This window comes from Clinocottus analis, unplaced genomic scaffold (genome assembly GCF_023055335.1).
Source record: "Clinocottus analis isolate CAN_PGR_092001 unplaced genomic scaffold, fCliAna1.0.p SCAF_12, whole genome shotgun sequence".
Taxonomy (NCBI): domain Eukaryota; kingdom Metazoa; phylum Chordata; class Actinopteri; order Perciformes; family Cottidae; genus Clinocottus; species Clinocottus analis.
Genome location: NW_027175843.1, coordinates 11971800 through 11998425, shown reverse-complemented (window position 1 = coordinate 11998425; position 26626 = coordinate 11971800). Strand labels below are relative to the sequence as shown.

At 39.4% G+C, this 26626-nt stretch overlaps 1 protein-coding gene across 4 annotated transcripts in view; it reads right to left on the bottom strand.

Annotated features, from left to right (window-relative positions):
- LOC137782551 (bromodomain adjacent to zinc finger domain protein 2B) overlaps window positions 1-26626 on the bottom strand; it is a 46441-nt gene that overhangs the window by 13710 nt on the left and 6105 nt on the right. For 2 of the 4 annotated variants that reach the window (XM_068571909.1, XM_068571912.1), the window contains exons 2-12: window positions 24497-24540; window positions 7795-7956; window positions 5455-5640; window positions 4802-4933; window positions 4413-4606; window positions 4119-4328; window positions 3502-3791; window positions 2892-3048; window positions 1612-2251; window positions 1165-1461; window positions 343-403 (exon numbers count right to left, since the gene is read on the bottom strand). In XM_068571909.1, the coding sequence (XP_068428010.1) occupies window positions 343-403; window positions 1165-1461; window positions 1612-2251; window positions 2892-3048; window positions 3502-3791; window positions 4119-4328; window positions 4413-4606; window positions 4802-4933; window positions 5455-5640; window positions 7795-7954 (2327 nt within the window). In that variant the 5' untranslated portion in view covers window positions 7955-7956; window positions 24497-24540. The remainder of the gene's footprint in view (window positions 1-342; window positions 404-1164; window positions 1462-1611; window positions 2252-2891; window positions 3049-3501; window positions 3792-4118; window positions 4329-4412; window positions 4607-4801; window positions 4934-5454; window positions 5641-7794; window positions 7957-24496; window positions 24541-26626) is intronic. The other 2 variants (XM_068571913.1, XM_068571910.1) reach the window with 2 other exon arrangements.

Genomic DNA, 26626 nt, shown 5'->3' with positions numbered 1-26626 from the left:
AGTCACAAGAATTGAATCAAGTGCTTCCTCTTCATTTTATTATCGGTGTGAATGTATTCACACTAAAAGTTTCTTGATCAAAAATGTTTCCAATGTGCTGAACCCGGAGATATGATAATATTTGCTGTGGATGATCATGTGTCTTATTGCTCCTCAAAGACTGTAGATAACCTTTTAGAAAAAGGTCACTCGTCAGCCTTCAGTGAGCTGACATTTTACTACAACACCAATTGCATAAACACAAACAATTCAAGAAGTATAACAGTAAGAACAAATGGAACATGGTCAGACTGTCAAACCTTTGTGTTTCTTGTGATTTGTAGTGCATGCACAGTAGCTCACCCAAACTCAAGAGGCAACCGCAGAACTCTCTCATCAGTTACTCTCCTCCTCTTTCCTGATCCTAGAAAACAGGAGCAATGACTCAGCGCTTTTCACACCTCCTGGAGGACGTGAGCAAATCCACAAATCTACCATGTTTACAGATATAGCCACTCCACAAAACAAAGAGAGGGGGGGGAGGGCAAACGTTATTGCAAATATAAAACATCAAACAATAGGAGACCCTGTTGTACATTAATTTAAGTGGATAGCTGTTTTCTATATTACATGGTAAACATCACATATTATATTCAGACTGTTTGACACATACCAGAAGTATAAAACACAGAAACAGAGCTTGTACAGCAACACGCCTCACCGCTTTTATGAGCTAAATTCTGTATTTTATAAATGTTTATTTTAGGTCTTTGAGAGTAATTCACATCATCCACTTTTCTATTACTATTATTAAATGGAAAAGGAAATTAATACTTCTCCATTAAAGCAAGTCAGAATCCAGCTCTGTTAGTAGCGTAATATGCTTAGTGACTCATCCAATATCAGATGTGAAAAGCGTCTGCCTGGGTTAACAAAGTAAAAGCTGCATCAAAACAACGACACAACCAATTTCTTTCATAGATCATTTGAAGAGATGCACATTCATGTTTTTTTCGTACTGGTAAGTAAACGTCATTTTCAAATGACGGATTAAATAGTCTGAATAAGCAAAGTGAGAGGAGAAAAAAATAAATACAACGCTGACTTTTGTCACGATCATACTCACACATAAAAAGCCTCTTATTGAATTGTAAACTGAAGCTGTCTTGTAGGTTGATTTGTTACCTGGCTGTGGGGTAAGCGTGTAGGACGGCGATACGGTGCTGTGGTTACTCAGCGGCCCAGAGCTGGTCACTATGTTGGGGGCCGGTACGCTACTAGGTGAACTTTGAGGCTTGTTGGTCTGCAGGTTAAGCAGGGAGCAGTTGGCTGAGAGGTTCGAGGAAGATTTGTGTGAAGACAAGGACGCTGTCGCGAGTTTCAGGGGAGTCTTTTCTGCATCGCTGTCTGCTCCTGTCTCACTGTGCTCCTTAATATCATCCTCAGAGCCATCAGAGTCACTATCCAGATTGCTCTCCGACTCTACAGGGGATATCAGTGTGACACAGGAAAAAAAAAACAATATTCTAATTAGCATTCTGCTCACAACCAAACCTCATCCGACATCTTATATCTGCAAAAACATGCTGTCAATAGCATATATTTATTCAATTAAGGTATGTTTAGTCTAACCTGATAGGCTACTGCCAGAATCTTCATCCTCAATATCATCTTCATTGTCTTCTTCATCATCGTCATCAAAGTCATCTCCTAAAGAGTCGTCAGAGTCCCTGCTGCTGTGGATATCAGACTCACTGCCTCTGACCAAGTCTACAGGTGGACAGGATGCGTTGGTTTTAGCGAGGCTCTTTCCTGCATGCAGAGACTTGGGAGCCTTGGTCTTCCTCGGTCTGTGAGCAAGACCTGACGGGACTGAAGATTTACATGGGGAAGCAGAGCTGCCGGACATCTCCTTAGTGCATGTGCTCAGGTTGATGGGCATGAGATAGGGAGGGCTGGTGGCTCCCAGGAGGGGCGTGCTACTTGGGGTGCTACTTGGGGTGCTGCTTTGGCTGCGTGGTTTAGTGATGAGGGCCAAAGGGGCATCCTGAACTGCATTGTGGATTACTCCATTAAGGTGGTGGTTCAGGAACAGATTGGTGTCATTGCTGTGTGGGAGGGACAGTAAATGACTGCTGAACATATCTGATGAATGTTTATGCTGTGTCAGCAACGATGACGAGGATGCTGCATTTTTGTAACTTTTATACCAGTTCTGGCTCTTAGGTTGCAGAGAGAAAGCTTGCTTCACGGAGTTCTTGGAGTGGAGGGTCTTTATAAGTAAAAATGAAAAAGTGAAAGAAACAAAAGGGGGAAAAAGGAAGTAATTACACAAACTGTCACTCACATTACATTACTGTGGGCTGTGAATGAAGGAATTTAAGGTGTAATAAGAGACAGGGACAATGAAGAGCAAGCTCGAGCCTGTCAACTACACGAAAGAAAAAAAAGGCTGCTGTGGAAAATATTTTCAAATTGTTTGGCTTAGTGCCATTGTGCGACTCTGGCTGTCATCTTGTATTTGTTGCCATTGTCATACTCAAATCAAAAGCCCGTATTTAATGTACCACCATCATATGAATTAAATCCCTCTTGTTACAGACTGCTACATTTTCCTTCCTTTTCAAAATTGTGACAATAACAGAGTCCTAAAAAGAGACAGATTTCTCGACTCCTGATAACAAACATCCCAAAAGCCCAAAAGAGCTAATTGCTTGTCAATTTTGTGAAGTATTCCCAATAGAGCTAAATGCGTTGTCACTTCTCGTCATGTTGCGGTCAGACACACATGGAGTATAATAAAAGCCCTGATTTCATTACAGTAATTTGTTTTTTGTATCGTGGGCAGCATTTGGATATAACAATGAAAAGCTGCAGTTTTAATGCAACAAAGAATAACAAATATAACTCACCTGTTTCAATTTAAAACTCTTCAAGTGTAACAATCTTTGATCCTGAAGGTTTCCACTGCACTCCTTCATGCCATCAGCCAGCTTGGTGTGCTTCAGAGGAGGCATCAGGAATTTTGGTTTCTGTGGAGGCTTCTGAGAGGCTAACAGGGTTGGGAGTCTGGGTGAAGAAGAGAGGGAGAGAGGCTTTGGTGAGGAACACAGAGACAGAAGCTTAAGATATAGCTTCAAGATATTCGGAAGAGTATATCTTCCAAATGCAGTATCAGTATCAATATCAATGTATGTGTGAGCAATAAATATCCCCTGTGCAATACAAACACTTTATAGTTCCTACCTTATATGTGCAATATTCGTTTGCAATTTACTTTTACTGCTTGATTATTTATTGTACTTGTTGATTTTTTTTCTGCTGATGTCTCTTGTTGCACTATCCACTTTGCTGCTGTAATCCTGCAAATTCCCCACCTCCCCCCCCTCTGTGGGACTAATAAAAGGATTGTTTTGTCTTATTTTAGGTGGGATTGAATAAGAGAAGTGCTTCTGTTAGGTAGAAGGATGTAAGTGTTTCAATGAGATGGAGATGGAGAAGGAGAAGGGGTTAGATGAGGACCTGGAGGGCAGTAAAGAGGCCTCCCTTTGGGACGGTGCTCGGGGACTGTTGCCGCCTGCCAACCCTGTGGCCTGGATCACACTGATGTGCTGCTGGCCTTCCTCCTCTGCGGTCCCGGAGCTCTGGAGGAACAGCGCTGCGGACTGTGACAGGCCAGCGAGATGGGAAGAGGAATGCAGGCCGTACGGGGAGGTCAAAGGAACAGTTTCACGTTGACCGTCTTGAGCTGAATTTCCATCAGCAGTGCAAGGTCTCTTCTTTTTACTCTCAGAAGTGTTCTGTGTCAGCCGCTGAGTAGGAGGATGAGAAAAAGACAGCATGTCATGTCAGCTCCTACTGAGATAGCCTCACAGTGGCAGCTCTGTCAGCTAGCACATACATCTAGTTTTCCACCCACCACCATGGCTATTTTTGACAAATGAACTAACGTTTACAGTCTTTAACAGAGAGGAAATTTGTCATAAAACCCTGAGTAAAAAATGTGGTATTTTACCTGTCATTTTTATATTAGTACAATAATCAGAAAATAAACTATTTGTCAATGGTGTCTATTGATTTTAAAGCTGAGTATGCTGCTGAATAATCAAACACAAATAATTCAAGTTTGAGACACTTACCTTGACTTTCCTTTTGACTGGACTGTCTTTTTCTGAATCAGACTCGGCACTGTCATTGCTCTGATCATCATCTTCATCATTGTCGTCGTCCTCTTCCATGTCATCAGGATCACTGCTGCTTTCCCCTCCATCACTGGAGGAGCAATCTGACAATGATCCCGATTGGCTGTCGCTCATGCTGGAGGTCTCTGGTTGTCTTTTGTTGGGTTTCTAAATAATGAGACGTTTTTTATCAAGTCAAATAGGAGGAAGAGTGAAGTGTCTTTAAATACAGGGTAAGTTCTGAGCAGTCACCTTTTCTTTGGTTTTCTGGGGGATCTTCTGGTGCAGTTGGCCCAGGTCCTGGCTGTTCTTTAGATTCTGACTACTGTTGGCTTTAGTTTTCTCCGTGTTTCTCTTTGTTGGAAATGAACTGGTGTTCACAGCAGAGTTCCCAGTAGGAGAGGAAGCACTCCTACCATTCACTGTTCCAATTACGCCTACAGAAACTGAAATTACGCACTTCTTTAGATGGAAACTAATAACATCAAGCAACAAATAAGGAGGGCAATAAGTCTCATAATGTTAATTAGTATTATAAAATATGTTTCTGGAACCATTCTTTGTAGAGCCTCTGTGCTTTTCTTTAATCTAAAACAACATGTAATACCCGAGGCAGGAGCTGGCTCTTTTTGTGTTTTTACCTGAGGCGAGTGACTGCAAGTGAGTGGGATTGTGGCTTTTGAAGGTTGATGCAAATACGGGATGCAGACCTAGAAGAGGAGGGAAGAAGGACCCTGCTCCGCTGGAATGTCTCTCAGATGGCCTCCACCAGTCTGGGGGAGGATGGGGGGAGAGAAGGATAGGGAGTGGAGAGGGTGGGGGGTGTGAGATACCGTGTAGTGAGGCCCAAATAGACATTCTATCTGACACGTTCTAAGTGCATGCAAGTTTTATCCAACCTGTCAAAAGCACTTATCACAAGTTTTGCATTGACTACGAGTGAATTCCATTGGCTGTTATTTCATCAGCAGAGGTCATCTACTAGAATAGCTAAAACGATTCATCTTCGAGATCACGTCACAGCTGAAGCAGTTTCCCAAGCGCAACATTCTTCTGAAACGGCATCCGCTTTCTAAAAACATACATTTACTCCTGAGTGTCATGACATCACTCAAAAGCATGCAATTAGATGTTATTTTTTGACATAAAAACAAGTGGAAGATCACACAGGGAAGATCAAATAATGTATTCAACATATCAAACATAATTTCCTTGACGATCAAAACAATCAACTACCATGAAGCAAATTTTCCTCTTTACTTTCATTAATAGAAAAACACATTGCATTTCATACCTGGAAATGCACCAAACTGGGAGTGAGCAGTCAAGGCAGACAAGCCCAGACTTCCAAGGCCTCCAAACTCAGAGCGGCCTAAACTTGATGGGTAGAGCCCAAAAGCTGGATGGCTGACCAAAGGAAAACCATTGGCGCTGCCAGAAATATTTGATCGTTCATCCTCAGTAACCTGGCGCAGATGGCCTGGAGAACAAAGGACACAGTTTGAAGAATGCTTTAATTATAATCTATTGATGTGCATATTCATTTTATGGTTAATCTAGAAAGATGTTCTATCCTGATATTCTTTATACACATACAGTACACAACAAATGACTGAACATTTCCTGGTTTAATTATTTGCTTTTTAAAATAATCAATTGTTAATACCATGATACCATTAAGGAGCTCTTTAGACAGATATTCACGGGTCTTCCACAAGCTGATAGCTTGACAGCTGAGATTAAAAAGCCATGGTCATTGTGTACGTTCATTATAAAATGTTTACTTCCACAGTGATTATTTTGGGGGAGTGGCTTTGGAGGAAAGCTTGAAGTGCAGTGTGGCCAAATTGGCGACTTTCTTGATAAGCGACTTCTGAAGCCAGTGCTGCCAGCTACTTCCATTGGAAAAGAGTTGGCAACGCTGGGCTGTTTTTTTTTTTTTTTGTTGGACTTTCAAAATCTAGTTTACTCTTGCTGATCCCAACTTCAAGAGCCCAGAGCAGGAATGAGCGTGATAAAAGCAAAGCCCAGTTAATTTTTGTCTTTGTAAATGCAAAGCTAACAAGGCTAAACAGTGTGTCAGTGTTATTACTGTTGTTACAGGACATTATCAGCTGTTCATCTGGGAAAATTAGCTACAATTATTTGATACATTTAATGATATATTATCAACACCATCTGGTCAATAGGCTTCTTTAAATCTATCTAATTTGACCAGTTTATATATCAAACCCTAACCTCTTAATTTAATCTTACTTCAATGACAATTAATGGAAAAGGTTAATGCAGTTTGACAGACGTGAAATTAGAGCTTAAACCCCCAAAAATCCCACAGGCTCTTTAAGGATCTGTTAAGGTTGTAGCCTTGACTTTATACATTGCATTCCTACTGTACGACAGTGAAATATTTTGCTCACTTCTTAAAAATAACGAGGTCATTCCTTTTCTCAAATGCCACTCTGGAATCAGACACTGTTCTAACTGGGTTAAATTTACAAGGAGGGGAAATATAAACATGTTTCTTAGATACGCTCACCTAAAGCAATTACAAAGCTTTTAAGAGTATGAAAGCGTGAGAACAATTGTATTCAAAGAGGTGTAACCATCTCTGGTCTTGTGGTATCTTTTCTTCTACTTCCCACAGGGGATAGGACATCTCTTAAAAGAACTCAATTTACTTGATAATCATAACAGCGATGTGACTACAGAGGTGCCAATGTGCTTTAGTGCTGTTCAGTCCAAAATAAATTATCTGGGAAATTTCTGTGCACGTTTGGTGTGGGGGTTTGAAAATGAATAATTTATGAGAATGTCTCTAATGTGTTCTTCATTGTGATAGCACAGCAATAAGAAGAAGAAAGAAAAAAAAAAACACTACTTTTTGGAGCATCTTATCATGAAAGAAAAAAATAATCACAAACCACAGTATGTAAATTCGCACATTATTTTGTGGTCAGGGGTAATCTGACAGCTTATGCATCACCGGCTTCTCAATGCATAATGGCTTTGACCACAATTAATATTCAGAGAAAACAAGAGGATGTTGGCGGCTGCATGCACACTGAGAGGCTGACAGACATGTCAAATCACACAGGATAAACTGGAGCTAAAGGTTGTCAAAAGACATTCACAAGGGCGTATACAAAGCTTTTTAATTGTAGGCATTCATTAATTCAACAGTCTTTCCACTCCTATCAAATTGTCAGTAACATGTTAAGACTGGGAGAAGGTGTCTTAAGCTCGCTTATTGTGGCACAATTTTAATTCAGTGTTTTCAACACAATCTAGTTGGACGTCTCCTCTTCATTTTTTTTTTCTCTCAAGTCGGAGTGGAAGTGTAGTTAGAAAGTGCGTACTGACTGTAAAGTCAGTCGGATGGTGCATTCATTCACATGTATTATTAGCTTGTGGATTTAAGGCTGTTTTTTTTGTAGTGACAATTAAAACCATTTGAAGCACTGAACAAATCCAACGTTGTCCAAAATATGGGCAAAAATTACAGGAAAAAATGATTTGAATCTAAATAACATATCAACACAATTAACTTTACGTCAGATTTGATCTTGTGCCTTGACTTTGTGCATGTCTACATAGTGTGTGTGTGGCAGGTGTGTGTGTGTGTACGTGTGCGTACCACAGGTGATGAGAGGGGAGCTGCCTGCAGGGCTTGGGGTCGGGCTGCACTTTGTGGAGGGCGTCTGGGGTGGAGCAGGGGAGGAGCTGGCTGAAGACGAGGCCATGTGAAGGGAGGACAGGGCTGATGATGGGGAGGTCAGCCGCTCGCCGAACTCCATATCTGTCAAACGCAATCCAGTCAATACAGGAAGGAGGGAAAAAAAATACCTCCTGCCACACCCACCGAGACTTAGTTTCTCTCTGGACACACATCTGAATTACCATCAAAACAAAACTGGATTTTCACCACTGACGTCTAAACGTGTATAACGGTCCACTATTACTACAAATCACTTTGGCAGATAATGCAATGGTATTGTTTATATTGTGATGGTATTAGTACTAAAAGGATTTGTTTACTTATCAAATTGACAGAAAAAAAAATGTTTTCTGTCATTGTATTGAGTAAATGGTCAATCAACTAATTGTGTAATAGAATAATATAAAATGCATTTATATAATATTATAGTCAACAATCACCTAGAGTTGCAGCATTAGATATATTAATTCTGGTTAAATTTCTTTACAAAATTCGGATGTAAAAATTAATGATTACACGTCCATTGTAATTAAATACTAATTATGAAATGCCATGGTTTTGTTCAATGTAAAGCATGACAGCGGATCTTAATTTTCAGAAATATTAAGTACAGACACAATAAAACAAAGCTGAAACAATCACACACACACACACACACACACACACACACACACACACACACACACACACACACACACACACACACACACACACACACACACACACACACACACACATAGAGCTTCATACTTGTAAAATCTCCTAACAACACTTTAGTGTAAGACTGTCCAATGAAGCAGGAAGCAAAGCTTCACTCTCTTACGAACACATTTTGACTCATCCTTCCACAATCTTTACATGAAGTCCACAATGATGAATAAACAGGAGCTGTAATCATAGTCTCCGCCATTTCCTCTGATGACTCTCAGACCACTGTCTTTCTTTCTCATGCCACAGAGATTCTAGTACGACGGTGCTCTATAATCAGCCCCACATATGCTGGATTTTTTTCTATTATGTATGCCACTTCACATCCCCCTGATCACAAAAGCCCACATCTGAAACCCTCTTTAACGCATGTTTCCAGGTTGTGTTTTACAGCCTGCCTTTGTTATTGTATCGTACATTACTCCAATTTCAAGATCTCCCTGGTGATTCTCCTCTGCACAAGAAAACAGCAGCGGCTGATTAATTTGAGGAGACAAAGCTACCATCTGAATAGCAAGTATCATCCCTCACCAGGAACAGCACTGATGAGACGTAAATGACAGGAAAGCTGCAGCCATGCTTCACTGGAAAGGCCAACATTCCCTGCGCTAGTGTGAGCTTGTGCCGAACAAAGAACAAAAAGGTGCTTTCATATTTATAAATCAACATTCAAAAATACAAAGTAATTTGGGTTCATTTTGACCTTGCTACATCACACTTCACCTGTCATTCAAAGATGTCAAGTATGCTAATGAAATTTAAAAACCTTTTTTTTTTTCACCCTGCATATTCATTATGAATCTGTACAAATTAAATTAAATATTCAACAGGGTGGACATTTATTTGACAAGGATTAAAGATAAAATGTGTCAAATAAATTCTGCACTGCAGAGGCAGCAAGTTCAGTATGCTGTGTATTTTATAAACATTTTTAAATGAATTTGATAGATGTGTGTACACCATCTTGAGCTAATGAAAGCATGTGAGGTGAAAGACAAACAAGAGGATGCGGGCCCTATGAAAAGCAAATGCCTATATTCCGGGCGGGGAACAAATGACTGATTGAATGAATCAAAGTCATGTCCACATGTATGACTCCACAAAAATAACTTAGCGGGTTGTCTACAAGTAAAAACTTCTCTTCTAAAAGGGAAAACAATGAACTTATCAACAGAATAGAAAAAAATGTAATGAGACAAAGCCCAAAACGCCATTAATCATTTGAAAGTAGGCTGCTATCACTATTCAAATAAGCATTTTAACCACTGATACAAAACACTCTGCAAGCAAAGATTCCCATTGTACAACTCATAATAACAACACGACATCTCTCGGTCCTCATCAAACATGACTAAGAGGAGGTATTTTCACATTTCTGTCAGTGTGAGATTATTTTTCTTTCGTGTGTTTAAAGTGGTAGAAATGCAACAAATGATATTGTTGCATTGACACTTTGTCAATGCAAACTAGCTGGAGTCGATCCCAGCATGCATTGGTACATCATGCAGAAAGTAGTGAAAATTGCCAGTCCATCACAGGTGTAGGGGCACAATACAAGACTATTTGAGCCGTCTCCGATCCCCTTGACATGCATGTCCTTGTAATGTAAAGGACACTGAAACACGGGACCAACCAAACTCCAAACAGGATGAGCCCAGAATCCAGCACAGGAAGTCCCCTGCTGTGAGGAGGTAAACCAACTAATCCAATACGTTGTTAAAAACAGCTAATCAGAAATCTTACAGTTGGCCTCAAAGCAAATCAAGTGTGCACATTGTTGTTGTTTTTTTTGTCTCTTTTATTCTTCTCCCGTCGTCTGCTTTTTCGATCTTTCAAAAAAGGCCACCACTATTTATTATTGTGATGATGTTACTTGGTGAACTGGCTCTTATTGTCAAATACCTGAACATTTAGTAATATATGCTAAATTTAGCTCATTAGGGCAACATTATGAATTGTTTGTATTATCATCTAATTTAATTGATTAAAGCTACTAATCATAACAAACCTGGCTCTGTTAGGAGGTAAAACATGTGCGTAACACTAAGCCGCAGTTCCTTATACTTCTGTATTATTTCCGGATTTTTTTTTTTCCGAACAAAGAAGCAATAAACTAGTGACATTGTTTTACAAACAATTTCTTAGTAAATAAATTATAGCAATTGGTAAGTCTGAATTAAAAATTGTAATAATTGTTATTATCAAAAGTAACAGAGCTTTGGAGTTTATGTTTGGTGGATTTTGGTTGGAGCATGTTTATCTGCTGGAAATAATATTGTATTTACCATTTAGATTTAAGAATAGAAACAATCTCATCTAACAGCAAGTTTCTCATATTATTTTAAACTTAATGCTTAAATACAAAATACAAAATAAAACAATGGGGAAAAGAGTTTGACCAAACTGATAAATAAACTAGCACACAAATGGATGTACATTTGAGGTTTTCACATAATAAAATCTGATGGATTTTTTTTTGTCTTTGTATTTTTCTTTCCGGCGGCGTCTTTGTGTGCGTGATGGAGCTGTGTATATTTTACCACACTGTATTGTTATTGGGTGCACGTAAGCATTTGTTCCTCGTTGTGTGTTCCTTCTTGTCCATGCTATCTTCTTTCACAATAACAGATGGCTGATGCTAACAATGATAATTCAGTAACAGAGTCATAAGCATGGATCAGCAGTATTCGGACGGCAAACATATTGTCTTTTCAGCTAATGGAGGGCACACACAAGAGAAAGAGGTAGTGTATCAGAGTGTCTCGGCACTGTTCTGGGATACAGAGCTGCAACAGTAAAGGTCCTTTGTCTGTCCTCCAACAATCTGTGATTAAAAGTGAAGTGACGAAAATAAAGAGCAGGTGGCTGGAAAAAATATTTAAAACAAATAGGATATGTCAAACTCTGACTATAATTGGCATGTATTAATGGTGGCCTATTAATTATCATTTTCGTACATCACAATGTTAAATCCAACTCCTGAGACATCAACATCCCTTCGATGGATTTTTTACACGCTTGCTTTGCCATCAGCTGCGCACTCCTAAACCCTGAGAATCACTGCTGGTGTCCATCATCCGACAAAACACTAATTCCTTCTGCTAAAAATTGCAACACCACTCACTGTTTGGCCTCAGTACTTTTCTAGATGGGAGGGGGAAAAAAGGGTTTAAGAACGACCCCAATTTTCACTTTATTTATTACTCAGTTAACATTGTAAACTGGAGTTTTTGGTCTTAGTCGCTAGTTTCAAGTCTTCTTCAATACAGCATGAGCTTCATTTAGTAAATTGTGGACCATAAAGCAAGCTGACTGATCGACAGGTCACTGCCACTATCAGAGTCATATAGGGTGTTACTACGTCACTCCTCTGCATTCTATATTGAGTAACTTGATCTCAGATACTCAAGGCTTCAAAACGGCAGGCCACAAACCAATGGGTGATGTCACGATGACTGAAGAGAAGTGTGTGTGGTGGCTGTGGCTGCATAACAAGTTCAATAGTACACCCACAGTTCAGCTGGAGTACAATGCTCCTGTGACTTTCCATCAGTTCTTCACTCTGCCCATGTCTTCTGATGACAAGTTATTGGCCCTGGCCTTGACTCCTACTCTACCTGGAAAGTGATGAAGTGCTCTTTCCGACCGATCCCACAAGATAAGGAAGTCAAATTCAGATTGACCTGCATCGGGGGGGGGGCAGAACTACAGTAACACACACACACACACACACACACACACACACACACACACACACACACACACACACACACACACACACACACACACACACACACACACACACACACACACACAGCATTACTCAGAGTAGAGTAAGGCGGAAAGGGGATTTGAAGGCCAACTATTGCCGTTTATGTTTGGTGATGTTGCAGTGGGGGGATTTATAAAACCATTTTCTTTGATTCCATGAAAGTAAATGGAAACTAACAGACTCTGTGCAAAGAGGCCAAGTGGTCATTTGATAAGTTGACATTACAAAGTAGGTAACAATTAGTTTTCAGTATACTTATAAAAAGAAGAAAAAAAAGTTATGTTTGAGTTTTTGGTGTGCATATAATGAAATGTATGTTACCCTTCACAATGTTGTTCAACTCACATTCACGAGAAATGTAATCTGAATATTCTTCTTATTTTTTCATTAGGGTCTTTTCAATCGATGTTCAGGTACACCGAGCATGCTGACACGAGAGCTGTGCAGAGTGATTAAGAAGGAAGACGTGGCATTGCTAAACAATCTATACTCTGCATCCCAAGCTGGTTTACCATTCATCTCAGGTTTGCTCTTTGCAGCGAGGGCCCCTTTTTTATGAGCATGTTGGGTGGAAAAAAAAAAGCATGTGCTTTCCAGAGGCTGTGTGATCATGAGTGTGTGCAGGGATGGTTGTCATTCAAGATGGAAAATCTCAGACAAAAGGTGTTGGATGTAGGTCAAAAATAACTGAATCTATGGAGCAACTGATTGACTGACTATTACTGTTGGGTAGTAGATGGCAGAGCACTGTTGGTTACACCAAAGAGCCAATGGGATGCTCGTGACACTGATTCAGTCATCTGTCACTAAATGTGATCCATAGCATGGCCTGCCCTAGTGTTACTAAACACCTTCAAACACCATCTATTCACTGATTTGCCTGTCTCAGGCATAGTCATTTATGCATCAGTGTAATCACATTTTTGACCTCCTCTGCAAGAACGCACACATGCTGCGAGCCCATCAATGAGATCCACCTACCCTACTGCAAGGATAGTAATCCATTTTTCCTCTCGAGAATTACCACAAAACACAACGCGTCGGCATTCTGTTATCATCATTCTTCGAGGCACATCCATCTTTTAGGGAGACCTTCACAGCAAAAAAAATATATATAATTTCTGTTTGCATCGACCGCTTCAAACAAATATGGAATGCTACCACGCATACATTGGAAAGGCTGGTAGTTAAGGAGGCAAATGTACTCTGATGAATGATGCAGGGCCTCAGTATGACAAATGTTTCAAGAAATGCATTTGTCCTTCACTGTTGGCACAGTCTGCAGTTTGCTTGTGGATCATTTTCATGAAGGGTGTTCTGGGGGTGGGAGCCCCACATGTTCTGCACAGACTGACATCCATCATGAATACGCTCCTAGAGCTCCGGCTTACTGCTGCCCCATCAGCAGCAAGCATTAGCCATAAAATGTGTAGCTCAGCCTCCAGTTTTTAATTAGACACATACAGAGAAGAAGGAAGAGAGGGGGTAGAGAGAGAAAAGGGCAAGTAATTGCATGCATCTCCAAATCAACTGCTATTAAGCTGTTGTTGTTAGCTTAGAAAATGCAGGTGGTACAGGCAGAATGGTACTCCCGTATGACATTTTTATTTTTAATGCGCTGCTAGAGCAGTTCATTTTCCAATAGAATGCTACACTCAATATAAATGAACCATTGAATGAGAGCGACAGTATACCCGCAAAATGCAGCCAGTTCTTGGTATTTGTAGTGTTTTCCAAAAGGTAGAGATGGAAAGGCAAGCAGAAAGTTATTCTAGATAATCCCATGTGCACCACATTAATATCACTACATATTACAGAATTGAACCACTACACCCTCCTTGTTGAATCCTGCATCATTTGTTTGACGTCATTTGCTGCAAGCATCATTATAATACATATTTGAGTCTGTATTCCAAGTTTATACCCGTCCAAAAGATAATCTCCACATGGTTTATTGTCTAAAAATAAGTGATTTTTTTGGCACACTTTGCAAATCACAGATTAGACATACAGTAATGATTTGGAGCGGAAAAAAACAAGGTTCTGTGTTTTGGCGGGAACCATGTGTACAGAATATTAACAGGTAACATCAGTTTTCTTTGCCATTCATTCTTATTCGATGACTGAACACCTCTGCTATTAAAACATATTGAACTGCCACTGACAAGAAGATAGTTGTTTGTTAATGTAGTCCACATTTATTTGTTAAAATAGTCTTCTTCCTGTCACAATTTGAGTGATAAAAAAAAGACAATTTTAAGAAAACATTGTTGCACCTTTGTGTGAAACTTCAATGACTTACAGAAAGCGAGGTGGCAACGCAGTTGGACTGTGACTGAAAATGTTATACAAATTTAGCAGTCGCATATCTCCGTTTGATATGATTGGGTTGTGAAAGGTATGCATTTGCATGTAAACAGGAAAAAAAAAACAGCATGAATATATATCAGGTGCAATCATCTGACAGGAAGCATAGTTACAAATTAAACATGAAAGTAGGATGCTGGTGAAAAGGTCATTTGTCATTATGCACAAATAAACAACACGCAGCGTGGCAAAGGACTCCTATTTTAGATTCAACTGTAAAAAAGAAAAGAAAAAAAAGACAAACACATCCTAGTGTCAATATAATAATTTCTTATTTACTCGGTAAACAAACAGCTGCAAGGAGGCAGTTTGAATTAAGCCACGTAACTACATCATGTCAGAAATCTGCCCGTTGTTGTTATTAATCAAGTATCTGTGTGTTGTCTGTAGGTGGAAGGTGACGTGGTGAAGTCTGGCATGATACACGGTCAGAATCGCAGCATCAGAGACAGTGAGGACAGCAGTCCAAGGTTCTCTCAGTCTGTAAGGCTTGACGCTGCAATGCCAATAACACTCTTGTGTTTTAGATGATCAGAAAAACAGCCTTTGTGTACGGGAAAAACATGGAGCCTAACAGGGCTTTGGCCCATTTCTCCCCACTGTCAATGTCCAAGATGAAATAGAAGGCAGCCAGGATCAAGGTAAACATCACTATCACGGCTCTTTCATTCCCGAATCCTCTCTCTCACTCTCCAAAGAGCACGACATAAATCACATGGCAACCGTAATGGGAAGTGGGACTGCGGTGTGCCAAATGAAGCAATAAAACAGATCCCGAGTGTCCCTTTCAAAGCATTAGTCACACAGTGTCCATATGTCCACTGCTTTATTGAAGCAGGCGATGCTGGGTACATTGAAACAAACACCTGTGCAGTGTGTGCACACACTGAATGTCCAAGATGAAGGTCAATGACACACACACACAAAAAAAAACAACGAGATAATCAGGAATTGTTACCTCATAATTTGGCACTGCACCCTTACAGCTAGATAATGTCAGGCTGCCAAAAAGGAGAAAACTATTTTTAATAGCTGGACTATTGCATCAGCCGTCTAATGGAGACGTATGGGACGGACACATCACAACATCGCTTTGACGTGGAGAACCATGGGACCATACACCAAAACAAGGAAGACCCTCAACACTTCAGACAGGATGGAGTAGCCATGGTTAAGACGACACAGTAACATGAAACTCTGACAGATAACACACTTTCTATCTTGACACGTTCTCTAGACTCTGATACTCAGTATTTTGTCTTAATGCCACTAAAAATCTGCAAATGTGTTGCGAGTAGCTGAGCTGGGCACTGCAGTCCGCCAGCTTGAGCTTAAAACACTATTTTTGTTTGCAGCACACCACCTACTGATATTCTGCTTCATATTGTATGTCAATCAAACCCTAGAAATGGCATTAGCAGTGTGTGTGGCAGTGAAAATACTTGGAATAAAAACAAAAAAAGGGAAATGAATAGAACAAATGGAAACCGGTGCACTATAGGTTACACATGTTGAGAAGCTGTCAGCAGCTGACAGGTTTCCCAAACAGACAAATAAAAAATAAACAAGTCCTAAAAGTGGACAATGCTCCTTGGTTGTCCACAGCAAACCACAGATGCACTGTCTTTTCAACTATCAATTTGTTGAATCCAGGTAATAAAGTAAATACTTTTTGTGATCTTAGACATTACTAAATTAACTTTGGAACCAATAGAGCAGTGAATAAAAACCTTATTATGGACAGAACAAAAAGCAGAAAAGGAGAACAATGAAATAAAAACACAGTTTTACTCTGGTATACAATGGCAACTGTTTCACTAATTACATTGCTGCATATTTACATTCAGAAACATCTACTCACTTTCACACATGCCCTTTATCTGTTCAGGCGCTAACAGTTCTGCATGTGGCCGTCAAAATAACACTGTTATCAGTGCAGAAGCTGCAGAAGAGCCACAGACTGAACAATATGTTGACATTCTGCTTCATTGTCACTGAATCAAAGGTTACCAGGAACTGAAGTGTTAAAGCCAAAAACCAACAGTTTTGCCATCGAGAGTTCCTAGTGCCACCAGATTGCAAATGTGTTCCACATCGTAATTTTAGAAAAGTAATAGGTGAAGGGTATAACATTAATGGTGCATGTCATTATTTTAAATACACTAATTCTTGTGGAATAAAACACAGAACAATGGCTTTAAGAAGAAGAAGAAGAAGAAGAAGAAGAAGAAGAAGAAGAAGAAGAAGAAGAGTTTTATAGTATCCAAAAACACCTGAAATTTGTTTGAGACATAATACTAAGCGCACGGTACATGCAGCTGTGGCTTCAATAGATGTGGGAGAGTCATTTGTGATACTCAGACTATTTCTATTTTGATGAATGTGCGGGTAAAATAACTAATTTCCTGTCTGCCGATGAGCCATGTTCACAAAAAGAGCTTCTTCTTTGCTGCTATTGGAATATTTCCCTCTCTCCAGTCAGACTCTGTGGACTCTACAGTGACGTGGAGTGAACAATGCTTATATGCCACTGGCCACTTCAAGCAAACATGATGTAAGTGGACCTTTTAATATATGTGAAATATTATCATGCCAGACTAGAACCATGTTGACAGAGTTTGGGAGACCAATGTCTTTTTTCTAAAAACAACTAATAAGATTTTATTTGGAATAGGATGGGAAATATGATCGGGATGTGCACTAAACATATTATTAGTTCAGCCATATTGCTGCTTTTACGTCACAGCATATGGTTTATATCCATTATGTTTAAAGAGTTGGCTTCAAATCAATGGAGACAACATGCAAACAAGACCAGAAAGTTGTACTGAAGCTGTGAATTAGCAACAATGACTGAAGAGACAGAGCCGTCCCCATCGTTCTTTAGATGTCTTCTTGGGCATCCTTGTCGTTTGTCCTTGTCTCACCACTATTGTAAAGACATTAGCTCGACCAAAATAACACAATAGTGTCTGACTGACCTGTATTTCTGAGGCCAAAATGTATTTCAGAGTTGAATCAAATTAGATGATACATCTTTTCTAAGGAACTGAAGCGCTCTTAATGCATTTCGACCACAGAGCCGTGTGCAAGTTGTATTTAAGGCCATAGTTTCTGCTCTCAAAATGTCCCCGCTGTTGAGCAAAATTTTTCTGTTAAGACAGAAGCTGTAAAAGGTGAAGTTGAAATTACACCAACCATGAAACGTATAAAAACTGTGGTTAGTATCACTATTAGGACGAGAGGTGGGAGTTTCCTTGAGTTTGACAGTAGTTGTGTAGCCAAAATCTTGACTAGTCTAAAAAGAAATTTAGAAACTGGCAAGTGGCCTTTCTACCGCTGCATGTCTTGTTTCCAACATCCATGCACACATTGTTATCACACAACAGTGTATTTTTCTCAGACTGATAACCTAATAAGGAGCAGCTTCATTAAATGTTCATAATCTTTAGATTATATTTTAAAAAACAAACATGAATGTGGAAAGAGGGACTTTTAATTTGTGAAGCTTTATGGTTTAAAAATAAGAAAAAAAAGTCAAACAGTCATGAAATGCCGTGCATGCCGTTCTAGATCTCGCCTCCTTCACTCTAAGCTCAACAACATGATACCGTGACCGTAAGTGCCACAAAAAACAGCCTGTTGAGTGTAGGAGCCACATTGCAAATTATCAAAAATATATTAATGTTTAGGAGCTGTATTGCCACTGCTTTCTATTCATCTATTTGTATTTTGGACAGGAAAGGATGGAGGACGGGTATATAGAGAAAGCAGATGTGAGGATGAGACGAAACAGACCACCACAGAAAGCCGCACTGAAGGAGATGTTCCACACAGTTACTCTTCCTTATGACAGACAGAAAAACTACTGCACGTGTGGATCACAATTGTATAAGACAGATCAAATAACATATAGCATTAGAGCATGTAACAAACAAAATCTCCTTTTTGTATCAATCAAAGATGTGGAACACGCGGTTCAGTATTTGAATGGAGATAGGCGCACATAAGAGAGTGTAGTGTTAACATTCTACAGTGTTTTCTCCCACTATGAAATAAATACCATTGACCTAAACGACTAACAGTAACCTATTCAATTTACATAGATATTCCTATTTATTGTTGATACAACATTTGTGAAAACTGGACATATTCTAAATTAAAATGTGACTTGTTTTGGTTTTAAGAAAATAAGACTACACATATTAATAAATGATGATCAATATGTTGTATATCGATATAATAAATAATTAGAATCTGGGTACGGAGGACAACAATTTTTCTGAAGGAAACCACTCAAATCCAAACACTTCCTCCGGAATATTCAGGCTAAGTGAATACAATATCCATTTTACTGCAGGAGGACAGTCGGTGCATAACAATGAGAACTGCTAATGAAATCAACCATCAAGCTGAAATACATACATATTAAACTGGGGTCTCAATGTCATTGGCTTTTTGCATTGTTTCTTCATTTACCTCATTTTTCCCCAGGTTCATTCAATGTTTTATTCTGAATTAGATTTGTTTACAGCTGGGAATAATGACTGCATATCACCATGTTATTCTGTGTGCCTGTGTTATCTGTGCAATGAGAAGAGCCATTACCAAATGAATATAATGTATATGTGGATTTGTATAAACATTTTAACCTGAGAAAATTGCCTATTTAGTGTCAAATAATGTTAATGAAAACCAATTGAAGCAATGCCATATATCTGTACTCCTAATGAATGTCTTCCACTAACAATTGTGTTTAAAGAACTGTTAGAAATCAGTCAAATCAATAACAATAATTCTGTAACAGGAAATAAATGGAGCTAAACAACTGTCATGTATTGGTTTTATATGTGTCAATCTTGCATTGCTGTATTTTCTACTGTGCTTTAAAAAAAACAAGACAAACTGCAATTTGCTTTCTCATCATGTATTCACAACAAACACAAACTTCATAATTACACATGCAATCTTTCAAAAAAGCAACAACAAAAAAAGATATTTTAATCATTTTCCACTTGCTTCGTAAACAATGGAAGTGAGATAATTGATCATGTGCACAGGGATCTCTTTGAACGGCAGAAGGTCACAGCCCGCCAGACGAGCTTATAGGGAAAATGGCGTTGATGCTCCCAAGCTGCCATTTTTCTTCCCTGACAAAGACCTCCATCTGCCACCGAGCCATTTGCAGCCTCCGAGTCAGAATATCAATGATTTTTAACCAATCTACAACTCTGTGTTCACCTTGTCGTCACCTCTACACCCGTCTGAGTGCTGACACCACAGATCCTCTCTGCGAAGGTCCTCTCGGCTGCCAACACAACTCTCATCCAGCGATGTAGCATTTGAGCGGTATGCATTTTATTAGCATTGATAATATAGAGTGTTTTGAGATCCATTATCGAGCAAGTTTTCAGAATGCCACGTTTACACTAAATTGAACAAATCCTTGCCCTCAAAATCAGGCCCCGTCAGAAATGAGACAGGATCGGTAGGATTTTGTGATGCACAATGTTGCCGTGTACTGATGTACCGAAGTAAGAAAGAGACTAAAAATCTCTGTCGCCCAATAAAGACTTAATGCCATCAGTAAAGATGGAACACAAGGCAGCTGGCCATGACCACATGAGAAAATTTAATTTTCCTCAATGCCATCTGCGCACCTCAGAGACACTCTTGCAGACCTACAGTCTTCCAACAAGCTCCCCAGTAGACCATGTCAGTGTTGTCCCCAAAACCCAGGCCTGTATAGCCCAGATCTCTCACCCCAGAAATCGACACTACAACCTATAAGTGACCTTTCTACAGTAACCCGCCACATGATGTTGCAGCATTTGAACCGTTGCTCTGGTCCCTCTGCGTCTGACTTACATGAATCAATCACAACTTAGTCCTAAATTGATAAAACAGGTGAACCATCACCGTAAACCATTTAAGTGATGTATCGTCACATCAAAAATTCAAAAAGGATGTTCCGAGAAACCCGAATGACTAGACAAGGTTAATTCGAAACAATATCTCTAGATCTGTAAAGAAACCTTTACCTGCACGTCTTCGTTATTTGAGGCTGGGGAAGTTTTCTTATGACGTTATGCGTCTCGCCAAATTTCAAGATTCGCTGGTATCTTTCTGTTGTTGTAAGTGCAGCGCCAACAACAATGTGCAACTTTAACACATTGAGGACGAATCAATCAACCTCACAAATCTACAATATATTTTCTGTGAAGATCATTAATCTCATAACAATCTCACGACCTCTGCAATGATTCTGGACTCTACAGCAACATGCACACTGCAGCTATGCTTAGTTAAATGTGCCAATGTATTCATTAAACCTCTGAGAACAGTCAGTGTGAATGAAGTATCCATACAACTGACACACAGTTGCATCATTTTCACGAGTCTTTGATTTGCCATTGACAGAGTTCTTTCATCACTTCACTTCACGTGCGTTTTAGTGCCCTTCGGGGCAGAAAAATGTGGAGAGCAACAGAAGAGTGGGCTTGATGTACTACCTCAACAAATTATATAGCAGCAGCAATCTGTTCGCTCGACTGGCAAAGTCACAAAATACAGCCTCTTCTGTAAAGCTACACTATTACCTGAAGGCCATCAATATTAAAACAAGAAGGGGGGAACTGTGGTAGCTCAACCTCTCTCTTTCTCTCGCACACATACAGATCACACTAAATGATGATGCATATAAAACACACCAATAACCAGTCCATAAAGCTGCCCTCCCTCACATTCAGGATGGGGAACTGTTTGAAAAATAATGATACCAGTATGAAGAGTAATACTTTTAAAGCAATGCCACATATCTGAATATCAATACTGGAGGTGACTGACAATACCTCATGCCAACTCAATCCAACATTCTGTAAACTACCAAAAATAACAAAGTCCAACTTGTAAAAAATATTTAAATTAACCGAATTGTTCATTTAAAATACAATTGTAGAAACACTAATATGTTTATTGGATTAAAATGAACCTGACATTTTAACAGTGTGAGGGAACGTGTCCTGCTTCACTTTGCCTCCCTTAACAATTCCTTCAAAAATAAACACGTCTGCTTTGTCTGCAGCCAGACATGCCCTTTGTGTGCTTTGTATCTCCATTGTGTTGAAGAGGTATAGAAATGAATGGCAGCATCGCCTGGCTTTTACTAAAAAAAAGCAGCTGCAGGCACATCATGTACAATGAAGTGCTGATTTAAATTTCTTTTAGCTTGATTAAAGTTAGTCTAGGTCTCTTACATGTGTTCCTTGCCTCTTTTTTGGAGTTCAATTTGAAACATTGCTGGGGAGGGTTGGACTATAGATGACAAAAATCGAAGATCATAGTGTTCAGTAGAACTCAGACCAGGACTAACTCTTGGAATTGTATAGTCATAAACGCCTCTAAATACACTGACTGGCCAAAAAAAAAGTTGCCACCAAAAACAAAGGTCACACACACTAATATGTGTTGGACTGCCTTTAGCTTTGATTACGGCACTCATTCGCTGTGGCATTGTTTCAATAAGCTTCTGCAATGTCACAAGATTTATTTCCATCCACTTTCGCATGTATTTCTCACTAAGATCTTGTATTGATGATGGTGGAGTCTGACAACTGCGCAAAGCCTTCTCCAACACATCCTAAAGATTCTCCCTGGGGTAAAGGTCTGGACTCCATGTGTGAAAATGATGTCACATGCTCCCTGAACCACTCTTTCACAATTTGAGCCCGATGAATCCTGGCATTGTCATCTTGGAAAATGCCCGTGCCGTCAGGGAAGAAAAAATCCATTGATGGAATAACCTGGTCATTGCTGAACCTGGTCGTTGCTGAACCGAGACCTGAGCAACTGCAGCAACCCCAGATCATAGCACTGCCACACAGACTTGTACAGGAGGCAGTAGTAGTTAAATCCAGGTGTTTCTTCATTTATTTCCTTTCTTCTCTATTCTTTCTTTAGAATGGGATCACCGGTTACAGTTCAACAGTAGCAGTTTGCACTTCATGTCCAGTTTGCCTGGGGAATTCATTCATTGATCTTCATCAAACTAAAAGAGGCAAAGGCTGGTAATCCAGGAACTGCAGTTGAAACAAAACAATCAGAGATTGCAGCACCAGATGCACAATGTAAACCAACTTCAAAATATGAATTATAGTCACTCAACCTTTAACTACCACTGCTCACTTCATTCTTATTTAACAACAGACCTTCCTTGACACAGCCAACAAACCAGTCGCACTAATCTGATTGTGCTTAAATAAGCATATGCACTGTTTGAGTAAGGGTCGTTTTGTGAATGTGAATATGTCTAACAGAAATAAACAAAGATTGTTCTGTTACAGCATTGTTTATCATTGAATAATATGTTTTTATTGACTCATACGAGGACTGTGAAATTAATGTACAGAAACCACTGTGTCATCCTCTGGCAACCAAAAGCAATGGCTGGCTATAACTTGCCAACCTGGCAATGGTTTCTGAAACCTAAGATTGGGCTCTAAACTGAAGGTTACTCATAACTGCTATAATAAATCCCTGAGGGCTTCTACGACACACAAATGAAAGGGAGAGTACTCAGGTTTAGAGAGGATGGTGGTATTCCTGTGGCGAGGCTCATTTTGCCATTGCTATTTTAACTCTGCTCATCTGCAGCTCTACAGATGACCTGTCTCTTTCCAGGGTCAGTCACATAAACAGTAGTAAACTTTTCCCTCTAGATCCGGAGGAGGCCGTATACATGCCGTAAATTTCACGGCACAACTTCAGCATTCTTCGCTTCATGAAGGGTAAATGAGCAGTCACAGTCACCTTTAGGATTCTGCTTAATGTTGAAAGAGTTGAGGGGCACAAACGGGGTCAGAGAAGGAAAGAAACTAAGGAGAGAGCGTTGGCTTCAAGGTAAATGTGAACACAGATCCTTCCAGAAACAGTAGCATTGATCGCTCAACTAAATCCGATTCTCCAACGATTCAATTAGTGAGCAGAATTATTTCTTGTTAAAAAATATTTCACTTGCAACACAATACACTTCAACTGTGTTGTGTGTGCATCGAGTGCAATTGTCATCATAAATTCACTGCTTGGGGAAAACAACTAGTTTGTGACCTCTCATCCATTTACTCCTATTCCACAATGGAGCATGCACAACAGAGAAAACCCAACTGCACTTTCAAAACTGCAAATTAACCCCCAATTTGGCAGCAAGTATTTGTGAAAAAGACAAAACCGCATGTCACACTTTCTGATAGAGTAGAGCTTAGGATGAAAGGAAGTGAATTTGACATAACCACCACCTCTGTCTTGGGGCAATTTTTAATAGCAACCAGGAAACAGCCCAAATTAAATTTTAAAACAAAACCTAAAAGATAGCTTCAACCCCACCAATTATGCCTGTTTGGCTCAAAGTCATTTATCTTAATACACCCCTTAGTCAAAAAAGTTTTGCTTTCTCCCCCCAAGAGATTTAAATATGTTCCGACGCTTTAATTCTAAGAAAGACAGGAATTAATTAGATACACACAAAATGAGAGTAAAGTGTAATGCAACACAAACTAATTTCATAAAGAAGGACATTGTTAAATCTCAAACTAATTGGAAAATCCTAATCCTATACCTAAATAAAATAAGGAGTTTTGCTTAGTCCTGCATTTCCATTCACAGGTTTTTCCAATTCAACAAAGCAAACTGGTTTTCCTTTATAAAATCAAAAGAGGCTCTTCCAAAAGCACAATGGCAGTGATGGACAATGTGTAGCTAATGTAACCAAACACTTACTTGTATGAGACTGTCCTCAGTTCTGTGACATCACTGCTGTGCACCTGAAACACGAGACAACAGTCAAATTTATTGCTTGCTTTTATCGATTTACTCATTCACCACCGTTCCTATCTGAAGGCTCTGTGAAAATGAAATAAAAATGGTAATATGGACCCCAAAGGGAGATGAGTTATCCATTCTTAACATCAGCAGAAAATCTAACTCCAGCTCAAAGAGACAACCGTAGTGCAACAGGACAAAACACTTGGCAGAAATTGAATTATGGTCAAGTAAGTATAACAAGAGAAGATACATTTGGATTTTACAAAAATCCAATGACCTTAGGAAACTGTATTGAATAAATGTCTTTAATTTTATGAGAAACTGATTCTTTTTATAAACACTCAAATCCAAAGCTTGAAAGTCCTTCCTGTCGGAAATTGCTTTAAAATGTGTGCAGATGAAGCAATGTATATCTTTAATCCTCTCATGGTCTGGAAATTTCATAACAAGATAGACATATGGTAGGCCCTAAAACATGTCTGACCTGCCACCACATGTTTACTCTGCATTACCATATGGGTTCATTTTGTTTGGAATGTAAAGGAAATGGAGCCAAACCAACTTCAATCTTTGAATCACTGAAATCCTTTCAAGTTTTCATACATCCCTCAAATTGTACCTTTGAAGGTGTATCTACAACTACAGTAGTATTTAATTTATGACAATGCATAGACACTCTGGACTATATCAAAGAAAAATAAGAAATGTCAAATAACCACAACCATTTTGAGGTACAACAATGACAATAACTCTGGCTTCTTAACAACTATATCATCACAGAGTTGGACAATTCCTGTAATATTCAAGGTAAAAAAACTTTCCATAGGAATTAACAGAAAATATGATTAACGTGCAAATACACATGTTTTTACTCAGGCTGTATTAAGTATGTCATGCAGATAGAAACAAACCATTTACTATAAACAGACATAATTGTAAACCCCTGTACCAGACCCTAAGTGTATACACTTTTAACTCTCATGCACCATTACAATGTTTTTTCTCATTAAGTTAAGGTACTTACATTCAAGTACTTGCGGAGATAATAAGAGTATAACATTACAATTCAAACAACATCACAAAAATAAAAAAGCTTAGTAAACTCAAAGGCTTGTCATCTAAAGGATGACCCCTTTACAAACGTCCCGTCTTAGGACAATACTATTTGATAAGGAAAAAGGGATATACCTCTCATGCGTTAGGTTAGACTCTTGACGTCGACGTCTGATATTTAACAGTGGACAGCTGTAATAATATCCTTATATTATAGTTTACAAATGGCTGCAAACCAACCCAAAACGTCAAAGGAGTGAGCTCCCATGCTAAGAGGATATAATTAGAAATATAACAAATACAAATATTCTATTGAAATGGAGCAAATATAAAGACCATCTTTTGATAGGATCACACCAGCCGCCGCAGCAATAAATGGGGCCAGGAGCAAAAAGTGGTAGGGCTCCTTCTTTACTTCCTAAGCCCCTACTTCTGGCACAGTTGCTCAGACCAAGCATATCTCCGAACTCATCCTTCATTTTTATCTCAACTACACACCTGTAAAGTTGTATCACTGCATCTTGAACAGCTGCGATACTATGGCAGTGACAAAATCTGTCCCCAGACGGACAGAAATATAGACATCTGGCAGTACTCTGAACCGTCTCCGTGCCGTCCTCGATACCGTAATTGTCTCGTGGGATGATGTATTTTTGTATAGGTCAACCACGGAGGTCAGTATTGCACTGGTTCCCCTCAATAAAAAGCCAAAGGAAAAATTAAGCTCTGCGGCTGAAAAAAAGGTTCATGATGCTTACACATTTTGTTCAGCAAGATCATTTTACCAAATGAACAACACTTTCATGAGTTTTGAAGTGTGAATGCAATCGGCTGGAGTAAAACGCTAATGTTCAGCTTAAACAAACTAATCCACCGTTGAAGGAGCGCAAGTCTACACAACGAGACTATGAAGGCGGACTAGCCGGCGTATTGTCGCCTTGAAGTCTTATTTAGCCATTTGTTAGCAACCTAATTCAAGACACAAAAAGCTTCAAAATTCACAACAGGGGTTCTCAGTCCCAGACATGGGGG